This window comes from Micromys minutus (assembly GCF_963924665.1).
Source record: "Micromys minutus genome assembly, chromosome: 21".
Taxonomy (NCBI): Eukaryota; Metazoa; Chordata; class Mammalia; order Rodentia; family Muridae; genus Micromys; species Micromys minutus.
The window spans coordinates 7,145,092-7,167,547 of record NC_137956.1 but is presented as its reverse complement, the minus strand read 5'-3'; the positions used below and the strand labels follow the sequence as shown (position 1 = coordinate 7,167,547).

The 22,456-nt window shown below is 40.6% G+C and overlaps 2 protein-coding genes across 2 annotated transcripts in view; one reads left to right on the top strand and one right to left on the bottom strand.

Annotated features, from left to right (window-relative positions):
• The window catches only part of UNC13C (unc-13 homolog C), a gene marked incomplete at both ends in the record, with an annotated part of 411,981 nt that extends 394,951 nt beyond the window's left edge, over nucleotides 1-17,030 (top strand). Inside the window, 3 exons of the mRNA XM_080934341.1 lie at nucleotides 13,083-13,175; nucleotides 14,191-14,350; nucleotides 16,745-17,030. Of these exons, the coding sequence (XP_080790467.1) occupies nucleotides 13,083-13,175; nucleotides 14,191-14,350; nucleotides 16,745-17,030 (539 nt within the window). The remainder of the gene's footprint in view (nucleotides 1-13,082; nucleotides 13,176-14,190; nucleotides 14,351-16,744) is intronic.
• Nucleotides 5,931-7,364, bottom strand: LOC308434519 (mitochondrial glutathione transporter SLC25A39-like). The gene has a single exon (XM_080934805.1). It carries the CDS (start codon nucleotides 7,262-7,264, stop codon nucleotides 6,209-6,211), a length of 1,056 nt encoding a protein of 351 aa, XP_080790931.1. The 5' UTR covers nucleotides 7,265-7,364; the 3' UTR covers nucleotides 5,931-6,208.
• Nucleotides 17,031-22,456: the final 5,426 nt, after the last annotated feature.

The window sequence follows — 22,456 nt, the reverse complement described above, 5'->3', positions numbered from 1 at the left end:
TCTCATGGTGAGAGAGTGATTACCTCAGCTCACCAGTGTTTTATAAAAATGAGGAGGAGGTGGAGGAGGAAAAGGAGGAAGAGGAAGGCGGAGGAGGCAAGGAGGAGGAAGGAGGAAGAGAAAGAGGAGGAGGAGGAGGAAGAGAAGAAAGAGGAGGTGAGGAAGAGGAAGAGGAGGAGGGAAAGGAGAAGGAAATGAGGAGGAAAAGGAGGAGAGGAGGAGGAAGAGGAAAAGGAAGAAGAAGATTACGATGACGACTCTTTAGATGCTGACAGTTTGCCTGAGCCCACAGCTCACACACAGTTGAACAAGAATTAAAAATCAAAATCTAGAGATGGTAAAGTCAGTGTCTTCTATCAACTAGTTCTGTTTTGATCCTATTTCCCTGTCAGTAGAGAGGCAGTGGGCTCGAGTGGGAAGATTTTTGTTTGTGTGTTCTCATTTTCCACAACACTCACCAAATGGTAGGTTTTATATAACGATAAGATGAAGAAAATCACATTTGTTTCCCCTCTCTCTCTGCCATTATACATTCCAAATTGCATGCTCTTGTTTCATACAGCGCAGAATGATCAATCAATAAAGGAGATGGCTGAAAGAATGGTGAGAAAGAAATGGGGTTTCCTGGTGTGCACACTCAAGCTCTCCACTTCAGCTGCAGAGTGGACTCCTCTCTCTTCTCATTTCTCTTTTGCCAAATCTGCCTCATTCTGTCCTTTGCATTTCTTTTATCTAATGCTCTGTCCTTGCCAAACTCTGTTGGATTAGCTCAGCTTCTGATAAAGGTCAGAGCACACACAGCAGAGTTCATCTGCAGATATCCACTTCCCATAGAGCAGCTTATGCCCAAGAGGGGCCACAGTATCCAGATTCACTCTTTCTACAACAGCATCTCATTCCCAGGCTTTTTGTTTTTCTTCAGTAAAGTCCTGAATATGAAGAGAGCTCTACCGTACACCTGGAGCACGGTGCCTGCTGTAGTCCCCTTTGGATTTATTGACATCATTATCCACAGAAAGGCTAGTTCCTTTTTGATGCTGTTCAGTGGCTTTTGACTGCTAGGACTTGGGCACTCAGCCAGATGAGCATTTTGGGTTGATGACAGGGCAGAAGTCGGTTCTATCTTCTGCCTTCACTGGGTACCCATTATCAGATCACAGTGGACACTGCTCCATCCACCCATCGCTGCGTGCTACCAATTTTCCTGCAACACTGCTCAATTACTTGCTCCTGTGCTGCAGTCAGTGATTTGGACACTCGAGGTATGCTTGGCAGGATGGGTGGCATCCAGATCAAAGTGACAGAGCCACGTAAGGAAAGCCTGTATCCTCACAGATGGGGGGAGCACAGGATTTTCTATCACCTTGTGTTCCTCATCTGCTTGGCTATTTGCGCTGTACTTTTTGACCTTTTTTGTTTCTGTATTGCTTATAACTCACGCATAGATTCTCTTCAGTCTTCCCGTGGATTCAGTCGTCAGTGAGAACTGTGTTGTACTCACTGATTCTCTATGCACATGTCATTCTAACTTTTAACCTTATTGAACTGTTACTTACATGTGTTTGTGAAACAGATTCATGGGAAAGAAATTCCTAGGCCAATAGATGTAACAGTTTAAATTTTTTAATTATTTTTACTTTTATTTCTTTTATTATTTATTTATTTATTTATTTATTTATTTATTTGTTTATTTATTTATTTATTTTTACTGTCCAGCCATTGCCCTCTTCCTGGTCCCCTTCCCACAGTTCTACATCTGATTCCTCCTCTCCCTGTCTCCAAGAGGATGTCCCCATCTCCACCAGGCCTCTCTACTCCCTAGAGCCTCAAGTCTCTCAAGGGTTAGGCTACTCTCCCCTCACTGAGGCCCAACCAGGCAGTCCTCTGTTATATATGTCTTCAGCCAGCTCCCTATGCTCCCCGGATGGTGGCTGTGTCTGAGAGATCTCAGGAGTCCTGGTTAGTTGAGACTGCTGGTCTTCCTATGAAGTCTTCCTACTGGGTCCCCCTCCTCAACTTCTTCCAGCCTTTCCCTAATTTAATCACAGGGGTCCCTGACTTCAGTGTAAGTATCTGTCTCAAGGAAGCTGTTTGTTGTGCCTCTCAGAGGACAGCCATGCTAGGCCCCTGTCTGTAAGCACACAACAGCATCAGTAATGGTGTCGGGCCTTGGAGCCTCCCCTTGAGATGAATCCCAAGTTGGTCTGGTCACCGGACCTCCTTTCCCTCAGTCTCTTCTCCATTTTTGTCCCTGCGGTTCTTTTAGACAGGAACAATTCTGGGTCAGAGTTTGATGCCATGTCTTTCTACTGGATTCTATAAGTTCCTTCTCCCCACAGTATGTTTTCCCTTCCCCTCCTCTTTCCATCCAGATCCCTTCTTTCCTCTTCTCCCCATGATTGCTTTCTTCTCCCTCCCAAGTGTGGGATTGAAGCATCCTCACTTGGGCCCTTGGGCTTGTTAACCTTCTTGAGTTCTGTGGATTGTATCCTGGATATTCTGTACATGTTTGGCTAATAACCACTTATTAATAAGTACATACCATTGATGTCCCTTTGAACCTGAGTTACCTCACTCAGGATGATATTTTCTAGATCTACTTATTTGCCTGCAAAATTCATGACATCCTTGTTCTTAATAGCTGAATAATATCCCACTGTATAAATGAACCACATTTTCTGTATCCATTCTTCTGTTATGGGACATCTGGGTTGTTTTCAGCTTCTGGCTATCACAAATAATGGTGCTATGAGCATAGGGAAGCATGTGCCTTTGTGGCATGGTGGAGCATCTTTTGGGTATATGCCCAAGAGTGGTATAGCTGGGTCTTCAGGTAGATCTATTTCTAATTTTCTGAGGAGCCTCCAGAGTAGTTTGATATAATATTTTATCAATTCTTTGAGAATTTTATACATGTATACAATGTATTTGGATCATATTCAGTTCTTATCCCCCCATACTTCCTGATTCACTCTGCACCCCTCCCAAATTTATGTTTTCCTTTTTTAATTTTCAGTAATAATCTACCAAGACCAATTTGTGATACCTATATATCCAAAGGTTGGGACCATCCAAGGAGCATGGTCAGCTTGCCAGGGACCACATACTTAAAACTTACTCTTCCTCCTTCAGAAGCCATCAACTGTCCACGGCTCCTCAGCCAAGTGCAGAAAGTCGTGAGTCCCTTCCCTCGCTGCATGCTGAGATGTTTACTGGCTTGTTCTAAGCAGGCAACCACAGCTGCTGAGAGTATATGAGGGTAGTATCCCTATCACGTCCAAAAGACACACATTCCATCAGATCATCCCCAACCTCTGGCTCTTCCACTCTCATCTTCCAAGATGGTCTCTTTGTCTTGGGGGACAGGGTAATATAGATGTTCAATGCGTAGCTGAGCCTTTCACAGATACTTATTCTCTTCGCTTACTTTACTCAGTTGTGGTTCTCTATATTAACCATTATCCAATTGCACAGAGAGACTTCTTTTATGAGGTTTGAGGTCTATATAAACAAGGGGGTATAGAGATAAAAATTTAGAAAGCAATTTGGGGCAAAAAAGGAGCAGTAGGTTCATGGGCTGTTGGCCACATTTACAGTACTAAGCATACATGTCCTCCAGTGGAGCTGGTCATGTGTCAAATAAGAAAGCACTTGGTTACCCCATGACATTTATGCCACTATTACCCAGGGGCTGTTTTGTCATGCCAGCCATTGTTATAGGTTCACAGCTGCAGAAGATGAAACTACCATGGTAAGAACATCTGTTTATAAAATGTTTTCTGTGTATATTACATAATTCTAAAGAATTTTGCAAATTCTTTACAACTAGTAATTTGTTTAATGTCTAAAGTCCTGTTATTCTTATTTTCCACCTTAGGAAACTGAAGCAGAGTGTGGTTTAGTAACTTGCCCCAAATCATCCAGCTAATACATGTTGGGGTCTAGATGCAAACCCACAGCATGTAGTGGAAAGACAGACCTGCTATCTTTGTCCTTATAAACAAGGCCTTTGTAAGGTCTTTCTTAAACTAAGTGATTTTTTTTTAATCTAAACCTTACATAGTATCAAAACCCCAGGTCAACTTTTCCATCATTTTTTTTATAGAGAACCTCTATAACTTAAAAACTCTCTTTGCTTTCTTCTGTTATGGTAACTAGTATCTCATTTTTCCTAGCCACCATTCAGCAAATAACTATGACCAAAACCTCTGACTCCCTAGACATTTAAACTTAAAGGACTGACAGGAACATTTATGAGCTGCAAAAGAGTAAATCCTAGACTATCAGAACCTTTATCCACCTCCTGCAGCAAGTTCTACCAACCTGTACCACAACAACTGGATGGGACATTTATTCAAATAATTGCTTTTTATACACTTGAATGCATGATTTTCTGCATATGTGAAACTCTGTCCCAGTAGCATCTCAGAAAAGAATCCCTCTGTGTATAGAGGCCAAAGACCAGTATTCATTCAGTTTATTTTGAGAAATTTCCACTGAAATGTATTTTATTGAACCACTGAGTGACTTACAAAATACTTAACATTAAATCCAAAAGAGCGAACCTTTGAAAGAAAGTTAGTATTGAAGAGTTCATCCTTCGTTAACGTCTGCGGTCCTATTCAATGCACACAGCATCCCTTGCTTCACCTACCCATCATCCCCATGCTTTTGTTCAACATACCCATCATGCTTTGCTTCACTTACCCATCATTCCCATACTCTGCCAAACCCACCCACCATCTCTGTTCTTTTAGCCCTGAAGCCTGTTCTTCAGAAAAAGGCACGCAGGGTATGACTCTCAAAAGTTTAGGTTGAGCAGGGAAAATGTAACCACTAATATTCAACAGATAGTAACAGTAAGATACGCCCTTATACTTCATAGTCATCATTGGAGCTAGCGAGAAGGCTTGGTGGTTAAGAAGTCATACTGCTCTAGCAGAAGAGTTTAATTACCAGTACCCATGTCAGTAGCTCAGAACTATCCAGAAGATCTAAGTACTTAGGCCTCTGCTAGTACCTGTACTCACATGCACAAAGTCTCACACTTACACCAATGATGCTGGTGCTGCTAATGATGATTATGAGGAGGAGGGAGAAGGATGAGAAAATTTCATGTTCACTGCCATGCTTTGTCATGCTTTAAACCACAGGGTGTTGCCAGTCTTGATTTCTTTTGGTTGGCATGTTTATAAGTCATTTTTCTAGTGCAATACTAAAACATCCCTAAGAGTTTGAAACTTTGAAATTTCATCTGTACATAGTTATATGATAAGCAACTAACTAAATTTAAAAGTCTAGGATCATAGACTCTTTTATAACAGTAGACCTTGCTTCATTTCCTTCTAGTTTTCTCTCTTGGGAGAAAAAAAAAATGACAGCCAATTGGACTCTATCTTATTTCTTAGAGACATAAAAATCTGTAGGACAATTTTCCCTGTATCTGTAAAACTTAAACATTTCAACTAGCCAGTTGAAACTACTAGTGTAGTTTGTGCTTCATTAATTTTTCTAAAACAAAATTAATTTTTTTTATTCTTAGAATTCAGGACTTCCTCCTGGAGAGAATTGCTTTTATTATGCCTTGATTCTGGTTCCATATTTTATTGCAGCTTTGGGAACACCATTTCCAAAGGGAAACCTTTCCCCTGAGTTCTATCTTGTAGTCTGCTTTGCAAAGGCCCTTATTACATTTCATGTTTGCTCATCCTCAGACATGACTGCTCAATATATAACTAACCCGGCTATCCACTTCTCAGCTGTCTTTGGTTACTGATGAACCAGTGTTTTGAGGGTAGAGTTGCAATGCTCTGAGCCCCAGTGCACTCACCTGGAACAGTCAGTTCCCCTTGCTACTGTATTGACTGCAATAACCACCCAAAAAGAGAGGAAACCTACGGGGCTCATTCAGTGGGCGTCTTTTTTTTTTGCACAGAAGATCATCATCTTTAGACAAGGAACAAATGGCTGGGAATACTGCGTGGCCCGAGCTCTCGGTTCCTCAGGGCCAAGCTTTAACATAAAGGGGATGCAAAGAAGGGTAATCGTCTGATTTGGTCTTGAACTCGGAGGTGGGAGAGTGGCAATCCTGGGAAGGGAGACAGCAGAAATCCAAATACGAGGACAGCCGGGGTGACCGGACTGGGAGGGAAGGCACTTGGCTCAGTTTCCTGTTCCCACCGTGCAAGAGCCAGTTGCTCCTCAACACTCAGTGGCCCAGAGGCTGCTCCTGGTTGAGCCTCTGGAAGAAGCTTTTGCCAAACTCATATGTGCTGATCATGATGGCGCAGGAGGGAGCAGCCTTGATGATTCTGGGGAGGAAACCTGCAAAGAGTCCCCTGGTGCCAGATTCAGCCTGGATTCTCCGAAGCAGGAGCCAGGTGGAATCAACTCTTGGCGGCTTCACTCTCATAGCCTCCACTGCTCCCAGTGACATTTGTCGCTGTGTTTTCACCACATCGAAGGGTAAGGTAAGGGTGGCAGCCACCGTTCCTGAGACGCCACCGGCCACAAAGCTGACGCCTACAGATGTCTGGTCTTTTGGTCTTAGCCCATTCAGCCAGCTCTTCACCAGCTCATAGTTGAACCAGTACAGAGCTGAGAAGGGGACATCTCGAAGAGCTGTGGGACCCCAGCCCAGCCAGAGCGAGCGCCAGCCACCCTGAGCCACCGCAGCTTGAACACAGGTAGCCAGTTCTCGGTATGAAACATGCTGAGCCTGAAGCTTGGTCCGCACAAGCTCCAAGGGGCTGACCACTGTCACAGTGCCCATTCGGGCGAGGGCACCAGCCACCATGGGTGCGTAGAGGTCAGAGGTCAAGGACTGACCACAGAGGAAGGCCTTGAGTTGGTCATAAGCAGTGAAGTAGATGGCAGTAGCTGGCACAGTCATCACCAGGGTGGCTGGGAGGCCGCTCCACAGCGTTCTGGTGCCCTCGTGCCTCACAATCTTCACAAAGGCATCCAAGGTGCCAGTGAACCGTGTAGGATCCTGAAACCAGGTGGCGCAGCGAGTACCATTGGGGCACAGGTACAGAGGTTCCAGGACACCATTGCAGTATAGGAGGCACTTCCATTTGGTGTAGGAGCGACTCCAGAATCTAGAAGGAGTTGTCAATTCACTGGCTACCGAGGGTCTCTGAGACTGAAGGCGGACCTTCACCACATCCAGGGGTGTCATGAAGAGGGAGGTGACCACAGCCCCAGCTCCTGAGGCCACCATTTGCTGAAGGGGGCTAATGCCCCCAGGATCCTGATCATCCATCTTGGAATTTCAATCCTGGCTCTGAGCAGGTCCTTGCGCCGCGCCACGCCAGGGGCCTGGCGGGCCCATAGCGGCTCCGCGGCCGGTGCAGGGTCCGCGCGTGCCCCCAGTGGGCGTCTTCTTTCCTCATCAAGCCTGATGGGAAGGAAAGCATGGGGCCATCTGGAGCAATCTTTAAGCCTCTTGCCCCCACACTCCTGTTTGCTAGCCATCATGGTGCCTTGAAGCAGACTGTGACTAGTTGGCTGTGTGCTAACAGTTCTCAGTCGCTAAGCAAGGTTGAATGGCAAGGTTTCTATTATTTTCCTAACGTCCAAATATGAACAAATAATAGTAACTATCAATTTTCCCTAGTCCCTGCCTCCCAAATCTTATTTTACTGTTGTTTTGGGTAGGGATGGGGGTTATTTCAGTATCCAAAGTCAGTCCTTTTGTTTATTTTTTAGGTCTTTTGGAGAATCAAGCTATTTGTCTATAGTAAAACCCCTGTACTAAAAGTCAGAAGACCTACCACTGATTCTGCCCCAACACAGGAAATGTATCAGTGTGCTAGTCTCAGCTTTGTCTAAATCTACTGTGCCACCTGATTTCCTGGGGTTCAATAACATGATTATAAAATGGTGTGTTTATCAATCTTAAATATTTAAAGGTAGAATAACTAAGGTTTTCAGAGCCATTTTTATCTTTGTGTGTGTGTGTGTGTGTGTGTGTGTGTGTGTGTATGTATGTTCACGCACACTATGTGTGGGTACCCGTAGAAGCCAGTACAGAATGTGAGATCCCTTACAGCTGGAATTACACCTACTGGCTGCCCAACTGTCACTTCAGTTCCCTTTGTTCACAAGACATTTCCACATGAACCTTCAGGGACCCCTTCGGTCCTCCTTCCTCCCTCTTGAATGGCAGGCATGATCATTATCATATGTGTGCACAAGTTTGTTGTCTCTGTGTTCTTTCCCACACTGCATCGCATGCATGTACAAATTCTAGTAGGAGCCCGTCTGTAATAGTTAACATACTGACACTATTAACTCTGTAACCTGCAGGAACAACCAAGGTAAGATGAACCGGGGAGAATTTAATACATACAAGCACATAGGCAGGATGTAATGCAACCAGAAAGGACAGTATACTAGCCTCCCTTTGACAAAAACTACACAGGAAGTTGAGAGCTAGAGAAGAAACTGCCACCTAAAGGGGGCTGCCTGTAGAAAATAAGTTAGAGTATCCAACCACCAAAGGGGACCCCACAGGACAGAACCTAAAATAAAAGACACCTGGCATAACCTGTGTTTGTCTTCTTGCCAGGCCTCCCCAATAGCCAAGCCCATTTAGACACTGGGGTGCAGGGCATATAACTAATGATTATAAGGCTCTTGGAGTAAAGAGGAAAGGGAAGATGATGAATTGAGAGCCCAGAGGATAATAATTAATATGTCCGCTTTTACCACTGTCATGTATTACAGCTGTAGAAGTAAAGCCAATACATCTTGCCAAAGTGATCAATAAGAAAATTAAATGTCTTTTCCATTACATTAGGTCACTATGTCATAGTTATGCTTATAAATTAGCAAGCCTCAAATGATTAAGTAAAAATATTCCAATAAAAAATATCCCATCACTAAAATTTACTGGTTCTCCTAGTGCAATTGATAGTAGAAAATTATCTGCTTTTAAATGGAGTAAGATAAAATACTAAAGAATATACTTTTAGTATGTACTGTATATGCATATACAAAATGTAAGATGCAGGGCTGGAGAGGTAGCTCAGTAGCTTTAAGGGTATTTACTACTCTTCTAAAGGGCCAGGTTCAGTTCCCAGCACATACAGGACAGTTTTCAAACATCTGTAATTCCAGTTCCAGAGAATCCGATGCTCTCTTCTGGATTCTGTGGGTACTGTACCCATGTGGTTCATGTACATACACAGAGGCAAAATAACCACAAACATAAATGTATTTTTCAATGTAATCATTATCAAAAGACTCTAGTCTTTAAAAGAAAGATATCTGTAGTTATGCATGTATGGGGAGGGGGGTCAAACCTGCATAGGAAAACTCAGGCACAGAGTGAGAGGTATATCCATTCTGCACAGGAAAACTCTAGCATAAGGTTTTTACCAGTTTAGGGATGGTATAAAATCAAGACTTATTCTTAAACCACACAAGCCTAGTTGTGTACCCTATTGCTCCATGACTGACGTCACAGTCTGAGTCCTTATTGTCTAAGTTGTTGTTACTGCAGGTTAAGAGGGGCTTTCTCCTCCTCCCTTGAAAATATACTTACGTAATGATTCCAAGCTCTCCCTCTCAATGCCAAAACTAGGCTAAAAGAGAGGTTCTAGTGTTGAATGATAGCCCCTAGTCATATCCTAACCCTGATTCTTCACTAGCTAGAAACCTGGAGATCCTCAGAACCTTTAGGCTTCATTTGATGAGCTAGACATTCATCTTTTCCTTGCATACACGATGAAAAGGTTACAAAGTGGCATGCCAATTGCATACATCATGAAAAGGTTACAAAGTGCCATGCCAATTGCATACATCATTAAAAGGTTACAAAGTGGCATGCCACACAACCCCACTCAAGAAAATTATACTGTGAACAAACTAGTATGTGCAACAAACTAGTTGGAAGATGCTTCATGACAGATTATATAGAGCTTTTAAAATTATAAAATTTAAATTATAGATTATAGGGCTTTTAAATCCCTGCAGTAAGAGTCAGCATTTACTATAAATATTCAACATCTTGGGGTTATTAGCTTACAAAAAAATTCAGGTTTCATTATATCCTTTGTCAAACAAAATGTGGGTTTGTTTTGCTTCCCCCTTCACCTTTCCCCTCCTCTCTTACCCTCCCCTCCCCTTCTTCTGCCCTCCTCCTCCCCACCTCATTGCCCAGGAGCTCTCCCCCTACCTCTACACTTCATTCTCATCTTGTGATTCATCTCCCACCTAGTTTCAGAGCTGACATTCACTCTCACATCTTTACTGTCAACGTAAATACCAACATTTAATGGGAAAATAATCCATGTATGAGACCACACGATGGTTCATCTTTGAGACAGGGTCACCCACCTCACTCGGTGCAAAACCTTCTACTTCCACCATTTTTCATTTTTCTCAACTGGTGAGTAAAACTTCCACTGTGTATTTGTGCCACATTTTCCCTATCTATTCTTCTGTTAATGAGCATCTATGTCCCATGTCCTGACTATTGCAAAAAGGGTGACAATACACACAGACAGTCAAATCTCTCTGTGGCTGAGTATGAACCCCTTCAGGTACACACCCAGGAGGGGTGTAGCTGGGTCACATGGTAGGCCTGTTTTGTAATGTTTGAGGAACTTCCTGAATGAATGCACTTTACTGTCCTTCCTGGTCATTGTGAATGGGGTGATATGGAATCATAAAGTAGCTTTCATTTGCATTTTCTGAACGGGATGCTGAACATTTTTTAAAAAATGTATTGGCCTTTGATGGTGTTCTTGAAAACTATTCATTCCATTACCCCATAACGGCAGTTTTGTAGGTTTATGTTTTGATGTCTCTCTGAAGTATAGCTAGCCAAGATGGCTTCCCTTGTACAGCAACTTTTTAATTTCACATGGTCTTGTATATTGATTCCTAGAATTGTATTTGAACAACAGGAGTCCTGACCAGAACATTCTTGCCTGTACCTACAACCTCATTGTCATTTTTTACATTTTCCTCTGGAAGGTTCAGCAATTCAGCTTTTAAATTCAGCTTTCCTGAACTAAACCTCAGTATGTGTCCTTGATACCCTTTATCAAAGATTGTGTGCACATAACTGCATGGATTTATTTCTGGACTTCCTTATCCCATTAGTTTACCTGTTTTTTTTTTTTTTTTTTTTTTTCTATTACTGCATTTCATTTGATTCTAACACACAGCGTAGTTTGAACTCAGTTATAGAACCTCCAGAAATGTGCTTTCTACTTAGGATTGTGTTGGCTCTCTGTGGTCTTTCAGGTTTCCATGTTTTAGATATATTTTCTAGTCATGGAACGAATGCCAGTGGGTTTTATTTTCAGCACAGGGTCTGGCTGCTTAGTCCTAGCTGTAATGGAATGATCCTCAAACTCAATGAGGTCCACCTGCCTCTGCCTTTCAAGGACTGGGTTTAAAAGCATGTGCCACCATATCTGCTATCATTGGAATTCTAATGGCAATCTCACTAGATCTGTTGGTGACTTTTGGTAACATGGCCATTCTTCACAGTATTATTTCTACTCATCCCGGAACTCGGGGCCGCTACATCATTGGTGTCTCCTTTAACTTCTTGTCAGGGCCCTAATGTCGTCACTTTGTACATCTTTCTTGTATGGTGGAGTTTATTCCTGGAGCTTTATTGGAGGAGGGAGGGTGATGCGATACCTTTCCTACTTTCTCGGGGAGCTTGTTATTGGTATGTACGAAAGATACTGCATTTTGTATGTTGGTTTTGCATCTTGACATTTTACTAAAAATGGTTGTTAAATCTAAGCATTTTCTGGTCGAGCTATAGGGTCTCTTAAGTAGAATCATGGTGCATAGCAATAGGGATAACTTCACTTAAAACATCTCAGTGTTTCATTATCAAGAAAGATTCCTCAGATAGTTAATTTGTAGTTGGCATTGTGAGATTCCAGGCCCCACAACAGGTGGTAGCAGCTTCCTGTACAGTGTAGAAGGAAAACAATGTTACAGTCTTCTTAAAGTGGAAACATATATTAAGAAGTGTGGGTATAGGAAGTGATTGACGTTCTCTTCAGCTTACAAATAAGAAAACTGTGGTTGAACAATACAATAGATTTTGTGGGTCACGAGGACTTAAGGCAGCGATGGCTTGAATTATCTGACCCTAAACAAGAAGCATTCTTCTAGGTATATTCAGCCCTTGACTTGCTGTGACCGTGGACTTGCCTACCTTGTAGGTGATGTAAATATGTACATTCTAAACTTACATGTAGCAATAACACATGTCCTACTCTGAGCTTCATGGGGCTGAAGCCCCCCATGCAGAGTCATTTTTTATTATTTCCCAGGGCTCTGCTGTGTCGCAGTGTAGAATTTCCTAACAAGAGAGTACAGAGTAACAATGCACTCAGTAGAGCGATATTAGTTCAGAGAAGTGGTGTTGGTCCAGTCTGCTTTTCTCTAGATATCTAGGCACGGCCGCACCCTGGGCTGAACTGGAAGAAACAAAGCATAGCCGGGCGGGCCAGTGGGTCAGCTAGGATCTCAGTTGGCATGTGTCCCAGAGAAACAGCCTTCTCCAGACACAAGTTTCAGTGAAAAAACTCTTTATTGGGGGGTTAACAAGGACTATAAAAACCTCTGGCATGAGTAAGGGTTTTTAGGGCTGGTTATTCGGTTATTCGCTAGGGCTAAGGTACTGGGAATGTTTCATTTGCATGAAGAGGAATTTCAGGTGCTTGCTGGATCTGTCCTTCTAGGGAGAGGGGAAGTAATCTGGCCAGCAGGCTGTGTGATCATCTCAAGGGTAGTGGAGGACATACAGGCCTGCAGCAGAGAGGAAGCAGTCCTACGCCTGCTGGTCTCAGGAGGAGATTTGACCTCACTCTTGCTCCAGACCAGACCAGCTCCCACAGCTTTCTAGCCCCACATGGAGGAACTGAATGCATTTAGTTTGCACTAACTGGGCTAAGAACAGTGCTATCCAAGTCCCAAGCTTGCACTATAAACTCTGTGAGCACTGATCATTGTCCATCACAGGATATTCATAGAATAACCATTTCATCCTCAGGCATGTAGTCTGAACATTCAAGCCAGGACATTTCTTCTGTTTGCAGGTCGTTCCTCCAAAGATGCAGTAGGCCAGATCTCTGTCCATGTGGATGTCACCACCAACCCAGGGACTGGAGAGCATAAAGTCACTGTAAAAGGTACCTCTGGGGTTCAGAATGCACAGCCATTAACACAGAAATCACATGAAAGCTATCACTTCTCTCATATACTTTCTTCAAATGTAAACTACTATAGGACACAAACTGTCTTCAGAAAAATTCTTAAGCTAAAACATGTAACGACTTGATGCACTGGTAACTAAGTTTCAAAAGTAGACTTGTTTTATTGTTAAATATAACTTCTCAAACTGACCTATATTTTCTTAACTATTCTCATAATCTACTTATTTTATGTGACTTCTAACTAGTTTTCCTTGTTAATAAATGGCTCAATGCTATAAAAACAAATGAGCCCTGCTTTCCAACTAAAAGGTTTTCATTAAATATCTACCACTTTGCTGAGCATGCCTACATTCTGTTTTTATTGCAGACTTGGTCATTTTAATATCCAATTTGGTCTCCCAATGTTTTGATTGCACCATGTTCTGAAACTGCTGTGGATTAGAAAAAAATTGTATGAAAAATATGTAGGAAAAAATATTCCAAGGGGTTATTGTTCTTCCTTATACAAGATCAGGTGCCAGTGTTCTTCAAAAATGTGGGAATATTAAACCCAAAAGTTTTAGTCTTTATGAGTCCTGAAATAGAAAATGGCCATAGCATTTAGTATATGATGGAATTTGCAGCTAGGAGAGAATTAATGAACTAGATGACCATAATGAAGTTTTGTAAATAGGACTATAAAAGTATTTATAATATTTTATGATCTGGCTTTTTGCACAGATATTGAATTTATGTGCACTAACATAGAATTAAGTTTAATCTAGTTTCTAAATATTTCACAGTTGTGCTTCCCTAATGTTTAATATGAAAAATCATCAGGGTTTTCACCTTTCTGGATAAGTACCATTCACGTGAATGACAGCTTTCCCCTGCATCCAGTGTTTCAGCTTGTAGGACGATTCTGTATCAGTACATTCAGGGCACTGCAAACACCCCGAGGAGGATCCCTTTCCGCACACTCGTTTGCTAAGGTGTTGCTTCTGCCTTTCAGTGATTGCGATCAATGACCTAAACTGGCAGACCACCGCCATGTTCCGCCCCTTTGTGGAAGTGTGCATGCTCGGGCCCAGCCTGGGGGACAAGAAGAGAAAACAAGGGACAAAGACAAAAAGCAACACGTGGTCACCTAAGTACAATGAAACCTTCCAGTTGTAAGTCAAACAAAATACCTCTAGCTCATTTAACTGGATGCTAGTTGTTTTGCAGCTAAAATCCATGTGTGTCCTCCTGTTCCTCACAAACAGTTCAAGGTAGGCTTTGATTCCTCGTCACAGCGGCTGTGCATATCAGGCAAGTCTTATGGAGGACACTGGATTCAGATAGTCGCTCGCTTCTGCTACCATGGAAATGTCTCCCTAGAGATGATTGTCATGGTAAAGTGAAAAGATACCATGTTTAAAGAAAGAATAAATGACTTGGTGAAGCCCTCACATGAAAGTGTAATTTTCAGTTCTTGAAGTGGGCCTAGAAGTTTTTTCAAATGAAAGGGTAAATAGCAAATATGTGTCTTTAATAATGGTAGTGTTGGTTGTATAGGGCAAAAGTTACAGGCAAACAAGACCAAGTACATGATGGTAGCCTGAGGATACCCTGTACCTTTCTATTGCAATAGTCCAAGCAGGAGATAAAACAGTTACTAGCTGGATGGAAAGACAAAAATGAACATTCTGAATGTGATGGAGGAAGTTATATCTGGACAAGATTGTAGCATACAAGCCTGCATGACAATTGAGACTGGCTCCACAAACGTATCTATACAAGAGGACTTGAGGAAGGGGGGTATCTGAAAATTAGGCATGGAGGGACATCACCCAAGTTGGGACAGTAAAACATTATCAGTCCCCTTCTGAGAAGCAGTGATCTTCCATGGAGTGAAACTGCCCACTCAAGGCAGACATAAGAGGAAACCAATGTAGGAAAGACTCAGATCCCATCCTAACCTTTTCGGATGTCCTTATGGGAGGACTTTTTGTTCTAAATCCACCACCCATGGGAAGGTAGAACATGGCAAGCTCTAGCATTGCCGTGCCATGGGTCAGCATCCCATTGTGATGTGATGGGTAGAAGCATGATCCAGGTCTGAGGCACCACTACCTAGGTCAGGTGACAATGACAACAAAAATTATGTTTTAAATATATGCATTTGGAGATCCCTTGGCATATATCAAATACATAATTGGTTAACTTAACAACTTTTGCCCTAATAATCTTAGTCCTATAAGTCTAAATGAGTTGACCTAGTGCTGCATCAAGAAAATAGGACAGAGCCCAAGAGAGTCCCACACAACCAAACATACCCTTTACAGTGCTATGCTTTTACTAGCTCACTTACATGGGACATGTAATTCCAACATGAAGAGGCAGGTGGCTCTGTGAGTTCAAGACCAACTTGGTCTTCTAGTAAGTTCCCAGACAGCCTGTTGTGAGCTCCTGTCTCCTGCCATGTGTATCAAGAACCCCAATAACCACAGTGGTGCTAACAAACCAGTTCACAGGACTATAGCCTTCCCCTTCAAGTCATACAAGAACCTTGATCTAATTTTAATGGCTTTAACATCCTCTTTCTGGAAATAACTTGGGCAAAGTTTCAGCTATAACATTAGAAGGCACCATAACCAATGTTCTTGGGAAGGACAGCATGTTTAACATATAAGGCCACTGCTGTCTTGCTTTGTTCTTGATTTTTACCATCAGAATACCATATTCTTGCCTGTTTGTATTATGTCAGATCGCCTCTAAACAAATGCTCAGTTTAGTTACCAGTGTTACCTATAGACAAACATCTGGCTACAGAAGATGCTTCAGAAGTAAGAATAGCACTTGAAACAAGAATTTTAAACTTGTCCCTGGTGACAACAAGATGGATGTTCTTTAGAAAGATGGGAATATCTGATTGACTAAAGGAAAAATATTTCCTGCATCTAACCCCTTACCTCCCTAACATGCCATTACACACAGCAAGCTGTCCTTGGCTGTACTAGCACAGGCTAACTGTTGTCAGAGGGAAGAATTAACAATGCATTGCCAGCCCCCTGATGAAACAGATGTGCACCAATTATACACATATTAGGAATGTCTTGTTCTCCTAAGAAAAGTCTCCTGGATAGAAAAGCTTCTCTGGAAGTCAGAGGTAAATATTCAAACAGTGTCCCTTACCCAGGTTCTATTACGGTTATCAGTCAAGAGCCTCTGTATCTAATAACTAAATACAACATAATATTTTATTTGCCAACCTTATTTGATACACTCACCTTCAATGAAGTAAGCAGAGACAGATACCCCAGGACATCTATCAATATAGCTGAGCACGTTTGTAGAAGATGGTGTCAAGAAGTCGGACACATCTGCAGTAAAGCATCATTCTTATATCTGGGGGAAAGTATATATTTGATTTCCAAGCAATATCTATATAACACTGATCTAATATGTAAATAAACAGAGTTGATATAATACTCTGGCCATATAGCAGGCTGTAAGTAAAGTTTAACAGCATTTCAGTACCTTGAGTACAAGTTTGACTCATTCTATGTCTTTAATTCATACAGCATCCTTGGTAATGAAAACCGCCCAGGAGCCTATGAACTTCACCTCTCAGTTAAGGACTACTGCTTTGCCCGAGAAGATCGAATAATTGGGATGACAGTCATTCAGTTACAGAACATAGCAGAGAAAGGGAGCTACGGGGCATGGTACCCTCTTCTGAAAAATCTCTCCATGGATGAAACTGGTTTAACCATCCTTAGAATACTCTCTCAGAGAACCAGCGATGATGTTGCTAAAGAGTTTGTGAGACTTAAGTCTGAAACGAGGTCTATGGAAGAGAGTGTCTGAAACAAAGACTTCTGAATACTATCTTTGAGAACTCATAAACTCCCATTGTTTGACCCTTACACATGCATGTGAAAATACATGGGAATGTTTTTCTGCGTTTTGATGTTTGCCAGTAATCAACGATGATGTCTACAATGTATGTGAAAAAAATTTTATACCAGTTCTGGTCTTTGAGAAATAAATGTTCCATGAAGTGCCAAAATTATGATGTAAAGTGAAATATTGAGACTAACTTTTACAATGTTCTCGTTACCAATTTCTCCTCCATGAAGAAAACTAAAAAACATTGAGTTTGTCCATTGGTTGTCTGTTAGATTCATTTAGAGTGACCTATCAGAAAGCATTTTTGAGTGAACTTCTTCTGTTCTGTTTTAGCCTTACCTTATTGTAGACACCCTGCAGATCCAGTTTTCTACCACACTTAGAAAAGCAGCAACTTCTAGAAAGTTTGTAATTTTATAGTTGCAGATATATTGTGATGATTTTTGCATACAAATTAAAATAGAAAAGGTGGGAAATATTTTATGCTGACCAGTTCCTAACCTTTCTAAAATATCACTGTGAAGAAATCTTACACAAAGCAATGCTCAATAGTTTGTTAACGTTTAATATATTGATGAAACTGTGTTCTTTAAAACTGCCAAGCCCCACCCCCATCACATTTGCAATTTTAAAAAGAAAAGAAAAAAATGGTCACCTGATGCATTTGCCATGTAGCATTATGTCTCAGCTTTGCCCTGCTTCATTCTTTGGAAAGTCATGGAATGCAAGAACTGTCTAACTTTCCTGTGATAAGTAACTTGTTGGAAGGAAAATACTAACAATATACTTATGACTACTTAACTCTACAACCAGATGTTTCTTTTAAAAATATTCAGTGGTTTATGCTGAATGCGGCACTACTCTAGATTACAGAAAACAAAAAGTAACAACTTCATATATATTTAGGGGGGAAATGTACAATAAACTCCAAGTCAATGACTCATGATTTTGTAACCCGTGTTCTTTATATGCTCCAAATGCCACTTGGTTACCGATCATTGCATTATCTGGATTTTGTTTATGATTTGACTTTCCAGAGTCTGTATCTAAATATTTGGCTGGGAGACATCACTTTGTCATTGTAACTCACAGTCATGTCTGTGAGAAGACTCTCCGTGTGCCCAGGATCAAGAAGCTGTTACATTGCTGACTGTGTTACATAAACATGCTTGTCTAGTCTGTGGGGAGCAGAAGTGATTTAGTGCCATCTCTCAACCATTCTGCTGCTGGAGCTGAAAACCCTTGAGCTGGTGAGATTGGCTAATCTTTATTCAAATCTTAGGCGACCGCTTTGTTAATGACTTTTCCAAATGCTTAGTATGATGCAATCACTGGCATATGCATTAATAAATGGATGTGTATTGAGCTCATGAACACTTTTGGATGTTTTGCCTACTTCTTTCCTTACCTAGTAATGACAAAATGCTAGTAATATGATGTGAATATCCACTCAGTATGTGAGGACATAAACAACTGTATATTACAAGATAATGCATTGAATGTAGGAAGAACGAATCTAATGACTTAGTGTGGGTTGTGGGACAGTGTGTGGGGGGGATTCTAGTTTACTGTGATTGGTCACTCAGTAGCTCCAGGGTTGTGTGGCAGTTTATTTGTGTCACTCTAGATAAAATACACAAATGCCAAGTCCTGTCATTCCTGTGCAGGTAGACCTCGTGCTTTAAGTGCCTAAACATTGTAAAATATTTAAAGGTAAAATATTGAAAAACGTAATGTAGCAGTCATCATTCAAAGGCATTCAAGTGAATGATTCAAGGCAATCAATAAGCTATCCCAGACACTCCCTGCTCAGTCATTTTCTTCTCAATTACTTTTAGGTTAACACAACTTTAAGTAAGCCACATTTATAAGTGACAATCCCAGCTTAATGTCTTTCCTTTTGATCTCATTTTAATGCTTGAAAGGACAGTTATTTTATTCTTTTAATATTCCAAAATTAATAAATATGTAACCTAGCCTTTATGGACTAATTTAGCACCTTTACTCCTTACGCTCAAATAATGTAGCATGATCATATTTATAGGAAACTTAGGAACCAACATGGGCAGGTCTGATTTTCCCTTCATCACATGGAAGGTTCCTGAGCACGCAGGATTCCCTGCTCCTGATCTGCGTTGACACTCGCTCAACTCACCTTTGAAGCGACTCCCTGATGCCCAGGTATCTCCTCTCTCCGGCTCAGGCTTCCAATGTTTGACAGGCTCAAAACCTATGACATGAGACATGGAAGAAGAGATATGGTCACTTTTAATATATGTTTATTTTAAAATGCCTATTTATTTTCAACTTGTGACAAGTTTGAAAGCTTACATTTAGACCCACTTTTTATTTGTAGATCATTTTTCTCTCATTGCATACACAGTGATTTTTCAAAATTCACATATTATTTTATCCTCTCTTTCTATCCTGGTGATTATGAATAAGGATTCAAATATTTGACTAATCATTGGTCTATTTGTCTATCAATAGAATGACAGGAAAAGAATGTATGTATATAACTGGGGACTGCTTTAAAAACAGTAAGAGATTTTATTATTTGTGACTCTGTGTGTGTGCGTGTGTGTGTGTGTGTGTGTGTGTGTGTGTAGGTTAATTGAGGAAAGCCAGGCACAGAGAGTAACAGTGAGTGTGCTCACTCTCACTCACAATTTGAAAGAGTTGAACCCATGAAAGAGAGAACAAAATAATGGCCACCAGACACTAAGGGATGGGAGTTCATAGGAAGCAAAATGTGAATTAGGAGAAAAAAAGCAAAATGTGAATTAGGAGATCTATTGTATACAATGGTGACTGTAGTTAATCAAGCTATATTTGAGATTTAAAAATTGAAAAGTAAAAGCCTTTTACTGTTTTGGCATACCAAAAATAGCTTGTGAGACTACACACATTTTCAAAACCTTGACTTGGTAATTCTACACTGAAGACATGTCAAAACTCATGTTGTATACTATATATAATTTTTACTTGTCATAAAGAAAATATGTATCAAACCTACATGACTGAAAATGTTTCAATTTATAATATGAAGATAGAACTTTTATAAATTACCTTAATGCCAATAGAAATGCTTTTGTATTTTAGAATGTAAACAAGCAAGCTAAAATTCTATAAACAATAGCACTCAGATTTGGTCTGGAGAAGCTAGAGCTCATTAATTCATGAGCCAGAGAGAAAGAAAAAGATAAAGTCATGTATATACACAAACACTAGGCTGGGCCGAGCTATCTATTTCATCTATTTCAAAAGGTATATGCATACTAATATACATACACATATACCTGAATATGTAAAAATATACAGATAGATAGATAGACAGACAGACAGACAGACAGACACATGCATACACACACAGATGTTGGAGCAGATCTCAGACACACTTTATTTTTCTCTCAGCTTCTTATACTTTCTTAGACAATATTTCTTTATGAAATTACCTCACAGATAAATTGTTACACAAATGGGAGTTGCAGGAAGATGTCATAGTAAGCTCAAAGCAGCGTTTCACTCCATAACCTCATTACAAATTAAAGCCACAGTTGCACATGGCCTTGCCTGTGGCCTCATCCTTGGTCCTGACCTAGAATGAGTGTTTTCCCTTGATCACGAATATGTTCCAAGCCTAGTTTTCTTCTTATTGCAACTCATGAAAGCTCACTGTTCTCCTTATTATGCAGCCGTCACTTACTATTCTATGAGGGGCAGGCATGCTTTAATCTTGATCCCAACTATATTATATCTTTCTGGCAAAAGAACTAAAACCATCTCTTTAAACTTTTTTCCTAACATTATATGGATCAAATCAGAAATTCTATAAAGTTTAATAAATCTAAACAGTATTAATTCATGAACGTTCATCTTCATGTTGATCTGCAGGAAATTTGCCCAATAAGGTGGGTCAATGCCCAGGAATCCTTGGGCTATGTAATCATGGCAGGAAAGGCAGATCAGCTGCAAGAAACAATCCTGGACATCTCTGTCAGCTACAAGAAGCAATGCTGGATGAAGTCTCTGGGGTGCCTCTCAGAGCACACTCATTACAGTCATGAAAAATGGTGGGACATCTCCAGAAAACTCACTTGCTTACCATGCTCCTTCCTACCTGGCTTGTGCCACTGAACAGATTATGTCTGGTAATATACATGCATGTGTACATATATATTTGCATGCTATAACAATAAAATACAGGTCATGAATTTGGAAGAGAATGGGAAAGGGTATGTGGAAATATTTGAAGGGAGAAACTAAATTATAATCTCAAATTAAATTATGTATACATGTGTATGTGCATGTGCCTGTGTGTATGTGCACGAGTACAAATGCTTGCAGATGCCGGAGGTATCATATTCCCTGGAGCTGGAGTTATAGGTAATAGTGAACTACTTTGCATAGGTGCTGGGAACCAAACTTGGATCCTGTATGATAGCAAGAAGACACACTCTTAACAACTGAGCCATCTCTCCCATCCCAGGGGAAATTATAAATGCTAACATAGAATTTAATATACAAAACATGGAGTTATCCGAGACATGAGAGTAATTAAAAGTACTTTGTCTTATGTTTAAGGGCTATATGTTAACAACTAAATACCTTACATATCAAGGGATGAATTCATGTAACTATGTACTAAAAATGGTTGTCAACACAGGTAAGTATTTTTACTAAGTTGAATATAAAAAAATTGTATTGATATTATTTTAGTCCTTTAGTTTTATGATAAGTTAATGGTTACCTATTTTACAGCTTTTCCTCATAACGCAGATAAAGCATATATGTTAGTCATTATGTATTCAATGTGGTGCAGCAGGTACTTGACATCAAAACCAAACACAACTTTAGAGACTATACAGTTGCTCTAGGTTGAGCTGTAACTCAAAACTCAAAAGTGTATCCAAATTCATACTGTATCCTCTGAGATACTTTTCCCTTTTTTCCGACAACTATTTGAGGTTCTTTTATATATACTGAGAATTAGATTTTGGCATTAAGAATGCAGTAACTGCACAGAACTTATGTAGTGTTTACAAAGACTTCTTACTGACATGGGTTCAACTACCCAGTTAAAAGATGAAGACCGATTAACTGAGTGGGTTAAGAAAAATGAGACTTAACTTTACGTTGTCTCTAAGAAACACAACTCAATAATGACATTCAGAAAACAGCATCAATAGGAAGGCGCCAGTGTATGAAGTGAATAGAAGCTGGAAGGCCTATTCTCATACCTAACAGAATAGATTTTGAAACTATTGAAGAGATAAGAAAGGTCACTAGACAAGAAAACAATTCTTTACGAAGACTTAATGGTAAATACGGCTGCACCAAATATTGGAGCTTTCAATTTGTAAAGCAAACAAATAAAGGTTATA

Excerpts from the sequence above, each read along its gene's own strand:
- LOC308434519 (XM_080934805.1), bottom strand. The coding sequence starts at position 7,264 with ATGGATGATCAGGATCCTGGGGGCATTAGCCCCCTTCAGCAAATGGTG.